The sequence below is a fragment of the Rhipicephalus microplus genome, chromosome 7, assembly GCF_043290135.1.
Source record: "Rhipicephalus microplus isolate Deutch F79 chromosome 7, USDA_Rmic, whole genome shotgun sequence".
NCBI classification, from domain to species: Eukaryota; Metazoa; Arthropoda; class Arachnida; order Ixodida; family Ixodidae; genus Rhipicephalus; species Rhipicephalus microplus.
The window spans coordinates 83,621,821-83,628,104 of record NC_134706.1 but is presented as its reverse complement, the minus strand read 5'-3'; the positions used below and the strand labels follow the sequence as shown (position 1 = coordinate 83,628,104).

The 6,284-nt window shown below is 42.1% G+C and overlaps 1 protein-coding gene across 25 annotated transcripts in view; it reads left to right on the top strand.

The window, feature by feature from the left end:
• Positions 1-281: 281 nt before the first annotated feature.
• Positions 282-6,284, top strand: part of LOC119180070 (uncharacterized) — a 103,081-nt gene continuing 97,078 nt past the window's right edge. For 11 of the 25 annotated variants that reach the window (XR_012884965.1, XR_012884964.1, XR_012884963.1 and 8 more), the window contains exon 1: positions 2,636-2,819. Coding sequence is in view for 10 of the 25 variants with exons in the window: in XM_037431211.2 (XP_037287108.2) it covers positions 2,803-2,819 (17 nt within the window). In the remaining 15 variants the exon portion in view is untranslated. Of the gene's footprint in view, positions 375-822; positions 954-2,635; positions 2,820-6,284 lie in introns of those variants that run through there. The other 14 variants (XR_012884959.1, XR_012884960.1, XR_012884961.1 and 11 more) reach the window with 5 other exon arrangements.

Sequence of the window (6,284 nt, the reverse complement as noted above, 5' to 3'; positions counted from 1 at the left end):
GTGCTCGCGGTCCCGGATAGTCCAATAATCTAACTACGGTTTGACAGGAACAATCAGCGCACCCAGTTGTCATTTTCCCCCCGAAACGTCAACGAATTTTAACTATCGACCTAAATTCATTACCATGAAAACTTGACCTATTATCCTGATCAAACCGTGGAAGACAATGAAGCAGATACACTGACGTGCCTGCCGTTTTCTGAATAGCGCCCTTATACTAGCGCATTACTAATGAAGAAATGCAATAAGTCAGCGTACTACAAAAATGAAAAGGGAAATAGCAATAACCGTCAGCGACACGGCATCATTTCAGGAAACGACTTACTTTTGTTGCTTCTGTGCACAAGTGGGAAGAAAAGACCACTAACCTTGAGGTAATTATATATTAAATATTCTTGCGGTGCTCTTCCTTTATGTTAGATCTCGTTGAACTGCTTTACTAGACGTAATTGCTTAGGCGAACGTAGTACCATGTCCAACGACACATTAAATGGGGACAGTTTAAGCAGAAATTTGAAAATGCTCTGTCTTAGTAAGAATGCTCGCTGATTGCACATAACCATCGCATATAACTTGTAAATCATCGAATTTAGTGTATAAACTATGTTATGATCGACTATAAAATTAGTAATTGTATTTACAGTGTCAATAAAATTGATTGGTCGAAAATACGCTGTAATTTATTACCCCTTCTACTTGCGCTGTATTTAGCCTCCAGAACCTTGCCATCCAATCGAGGGAAGTATGTAAGCGCATTTATAGACAGTCGCTTATAATGTGGGTTATAAAGGGTTGACCATTCTACTAAAAACGTGAGGTGATCACAGTGAAAACTGCTAAGTCTGCTACTGACTCAGCTACCGAGGCGTCACAAGCCGACGCGTTCAACCAGGATCATATTGAATGACGGATGAATCCACGAAAAAGATAACAGCGTCCTCCGCAGAAGCATAGTAAGTGTGTGATTCCGTTGTACCGAACAGTTGGTGACCGTAAAAAAAAACTCAATATAAGCAGCACACTTTCAAAAGTACCAAGAAACACAAGAAATCTGGGCAGGTGAAGTTTTGCAGTACTTTCAATCATGATGAGCCCACGTCAACACGACATCTCTAGATGTAGACACAAATCTACTGGGTCTTACTGCTTTGAAGTGAGTGAAAGTAGCCCACGTGCCATATTTGTATAGAAAACATATCACAACAGCCGTGCTTTCAGCCGTGAGAATCTGATCAAACAGAAGTTTGGTGCGTGCATGCTCTGAAAAACAAAAATTGCGCAGCATACGCTAGTGGTGCAAAGCTTGACCAAACAGCATGGCATGGTGGCATCTCGCGTTTCTCTTTATTTTCATTTCACTTTCTCTCTTTCGCGTTGATGTGTGTTTTTTCTGTCTTTTTTTGCGAGAAGTTGTTTTTTGATTTGATTTTGTGGGGTTTAACGTCCCAAAACCACCATATGATTATGAGAGACGCCGTAGTGGAGGGCTCCGGAAATTTCGACCACCAGGTGTTCTGTAACGTGCACCCAAATCTGAGCACACGGGCCTACGACATTTCAGTCTCCATCGGCAAGGTGTTTGTTCGGGCTAGTTGGCGTTCCAGTGAACTGCTGTGTAACGCCAACTGTAGGGACAATAAGGAAGAGGATGCGGCACACATAGCGCTTGTGCGTATCGAATTTTCTTGGCTCCCGCCTCTAAAGTTAGCGCTATATAGCAGCTTATCTCAGGCTTTCTGTTTCCTCGTTCCTCTCTTCATCTATTTCTTGATGTTTCTCAGTTTTAAGCTTTTTTATATGTTTCTTCCACTCGTTTCTTTCTGTACGATTCGTTTCCTCTATCGTTTTGTCTCTTTATATACCTAACTCTGTCAATTTATGTCGCTTTTTTTTCTGTCTTTCACATTTTCTTCCCTCTTCCTTCCTTCCCTTTTCTCTCTTTTTTTTCGTTGTTTCTTTTTCTTCCTTGCTGTGTTTCTTTGTTTTTCCCCTCTCTCTTTATGTATCTCTCTTTCTGTACTCGTTCTGAGCCTATCTGAGCTATTGCATGCATCCCGCGCTGGACAAACAGGCACAGTGGGGGAGGATACACGCATGGCGCACGTAGCCAAGCAGAAGATGAAAAAAGAAGACGAGGAGAACATGCGCCAACTGAAATATTGCCCGACCAGAAATTTAGAATCTACATATACATCTACATATTGCCCCACAAACGCCAGGCACTGCCAGGTGATAGATGGCGCGAGATACCAAATGAGATTGGGGCCATTTATGATGATAATATAGATATTGCTGAGCAAGGAGTTGACCACGGCTCAAATGCCATGGCCATGGCCATAATTATCGGCCATGCCCATGGTTAATGCAAGCAAAGAGGCATGAACATTTTGCGCTTTTCAGTACAGATGGGCCACCCTATATTTTCCAATAAATTATTACATTTCTGCACCAGCATGAAATAACAAAACAATAACTTCAAATTACGTTCGTGCTTGACCAGTTTTTGAGTGTCACCATATAATTAAAAAATGTTTGAACAAGTAGAAACAGTGCGCTTACTAAGGAATGAAATTTATTGAACAAGGCGCACATAAAGTGGATGGCTTGAGAACAAGCCTTGCATTATACAGGGAAATGTTAAGGGCAACCTCATACACACATAGTCTTGAATGTTAAAGTGCGAAGAACTTCGATGCACTGATCAGATTCTGTCTTTCAATAATGATTTTAAGAAGCATACTTTGAACGCTGTCCTCCACTATATTTGGTGACTGAAGGATTTCAGCCAACATCACTTCAGAGATGTCTCAGGAACACTGGTAAGGGTGAGGTTTTTTTATAGATTGATTAGTTCTGTGAGCATGCGTAGATAGGTGTTTGTCCAAATATTTATTTGTAAACAACGCATTGCGCACGAAAGTGTGCTTATTTTTAGTGTGCAACTTCGGTAAGCGTAATTCGTATGAATTACTTAGAGGGCTCTTGCAGACTGCTTCATCAGCGATGTGCTCCTATTATGTGTCATACGGGGCTACAGGTGTTTAATTGACATCAAGTACAGGGGTGCAGCTCTCCTGTATATGATGGGATACTCAAATGTAAGCGGGATAACACTACAGTTACATGAGCTAGCGTAATATGCAATTTTCACGTTAGGAGAACGCCACGAAGTTCATTTAGAGTATATTTCGTTTTGTGACATATTTGAACAAGATTTTCTGTGGCTAGAGTGATTATTTTCTCGTGAATTCAATTTCGCGCTCTCGGCATTTTCTTTCGAGATGGAAGAATGAAGTAAAAGCACGCAGCTGGAAAATTTCAATTGTGGCCGCGGCAAACTTCCTCAGCAATTATTGAGATAATAAACACTGTTTACGTGAACTCTACGATGGCTTAACTTAAGATAATGAGTGTTTGCATAGTTGAAAAAAAAGAAGGAAAGCCCATTGATGACAGACCTCATTCTACATCCATCAATTTCAGGAACGAATGCAGTTATCAAAGAAATTTGCGCGCTTGTGCGTGAAGACGTACGACCAAGCATTGAAGAGTTGGAGAGGTTCTGTAGTACAGCTTAGATTAAGTTTAACATAATAGATATGGCGTTTTTTTAAATAGCCTAATGCAGGAACCGAAACTCCAATAGCTTTCACGAATGTGCAAAACGTGCATAAGTATGTGTAAGTTCAGAAAACAGCCGGAATAGAAATGGATGAAGTCCCCATTGTAATGCCAACTGAAATTGGCAGTTTCTAAAATAAAAAATGAACGAAATACTGCGACTGTTTAAATGTAATTGAGCCCTATTCATTAAACTAACACTATAGTATACGTCAACAATCGTGACCAAAAGAACAAATAATCTTTCATTTGTGTCCTAGTGGAGTTGATATAGTTCTAGTGTTCCACAATTACCTTTCCAATACTGAGTTGGCACTTACTGATGGTCATGATGTTGTTGGGGAAAACAAAGTAAGACACCGTGTTTTCCTCCTTCCCTTTGCCTCTTAGTGTTATCGACTATAACACTGAAGTATGATGTCTTCTTTCTACAACACAGTGCATTTGAAATAAAACACATGTGAAATGAACATGTTGAGCACAGCTCAGTTCTGCGAAAAAGCAGTGATCCGAAATTGGCTGGCGTAAAACATGCTAAGAAGAACAAGAAGAACTGGAGCAATCATCAACGTTTTCTATTGATGCTAAGAACGAGAAAACATTGTTGATACATCATAATAGTGCACTTTTTGCACCACCTCAGTTGCGGCACCGTTCAGGGTTTCAGCGGGATGGCTCAGTGCTCTCTCATAGTTGAGTACGAAGTACTCGAAATCGTTAAACATTTTTTCTAAACACCAAGAGCTCCACCACGGTGGTCTAGTGTTTAAAGCACTAGACTGATGACCTGCAGGTCACGAGATCAGCTGCAGCGGCTGCATTTTCGATGGAGACGAAAATGCTATAGGACCGCGTGCTCTGATTTCGGTGAACGCTAAAGAGATCCAGGTGGTCGAAATTTCCGGAACCCTCCACTACGGCATTTCTCGTAATCATATGGTTGTTTTGGGACGTTAAACCCTACATATATATCATATCAATCCTTGGTCGCTCCTCAAATCTATGTAATCACCATTAGACCATACGACGAAGAACGCCACCGACGGAAGCACAAACATGATAATAAATTTGTCACGAAATATTGCAATACCATTCATTCGAGTAGATTTAGACTTTTTCACGAGCCAGCTCAAGCCCAAACAACATATTTCGATAAGAACCCAGTGTAACATTTATTTCTGAATAAGAATAATATTGAGCCACATATAGTTAAGCCACAATATATAACTTAGATTTCTGGTATTCAGGGACCAGAAGCACGATGGCAAAAAAAGTTGTTGCAGCAGAACCGTCTATAATGTCAGTCACAAAAAAGTCTATTCTTGTCGGTTTCGGTTAATGAGCATGAGGCTATAGTAGAAAAAGAAAACGCCACGTATGAGGATGACAAGGGTCATTGAAGTATTCTTGCTTCGAATTTTAACAAACGAGTGAGGAGGTGATCATGTGAAACAGCCCACGATTTAAACTATCAGCTTTAGAGGGACCCAAATTTTCGCTTCAAGGCTGCTATTTGTGACAAGTGATAGAGCACGTTTCACCATCCCAACACAGAACTTAACGTTTGTTTAACCTAAGTGACATTACAAGAAAACGAAAAAAATGGCAGCATATCGACGGGGTGAATGATGGAGAGTGGGGTGAAGCATCCATCTGTCCATTTGTTCTTGCTTCCGTCCATCCATGCGTCCGTCTGTGTGACCATCCATGCGTCCATTCGCCCGTCCGTGCGTGCGTCTGTTCGTGCGTCGGCACGTCCATCTGTGCGTCCGTCCCTGCGTTCGTCCATGCATCCGCCCCTGCGTCCATCCATGCATCCGCCCATACGTGCAGCCATTCATGCGTCCGTCCATGCTTCTGTCTGTGGATCCATTCGTCCTTCTAGTCAACACTCTAAGTACCACCATCTCGCATCTTTTCATCATATATTCCGCATATAAAAGCACCGCCATCCAGCGGACATTCCAAGGACTAAACTAGATGTGGCACACGCACACTTTCTTACGTCCTGCGCTTCGTGTCTACTTCCCACCTTTAACCACCTCGAAATCATGGTATATACTAGTTCACCGTATTCATGGCACTGCGGCCCAACCCTCGCTAAACCTTTCTAAAACCAAGCAGGTTACGCCTAGAGAGTATAACCTAGCCCTCCTTTCTTGTCAGATACTGCTCAATTTACATGCCAATGGCCGCTAACTGGAAATGAGAGACAGGAGAATTTGGGTTTGAGTTAACGCTCACGCTGCAAATTTTTTATTGTTCAACAACGCACATGAAAAATCTCCCACCGGCACGCCCTTGCAGGTCAAAGCGTAAAACTGGTTACGCACTACGACTACGACGATGGATGAACGGGTGCCGCTTTAAGGATCTTCGCCCCCAAAAAAAGTCACCGAGCACGCGATACTTACTAAAGAAAAAACGTCACAGCTTTGCCACAAAGACAAAGCGTTTCTCACGCACAATTAACACACGAAATGTACTCACAGGCACAGATGAGTGCGAATAAGTATCTCAGTTGTTACTTCGCTGAGTCTGAAAAGCGCGGTTTTTTCGCAAACAAAGACTGGGCAACAATCGCAGGGACCTTTTTGCGACCGGTAACTACAACAGAATTGTTCCGGTGAAGGCCACCGGGCAGCCCAACGAATGATCCTCCC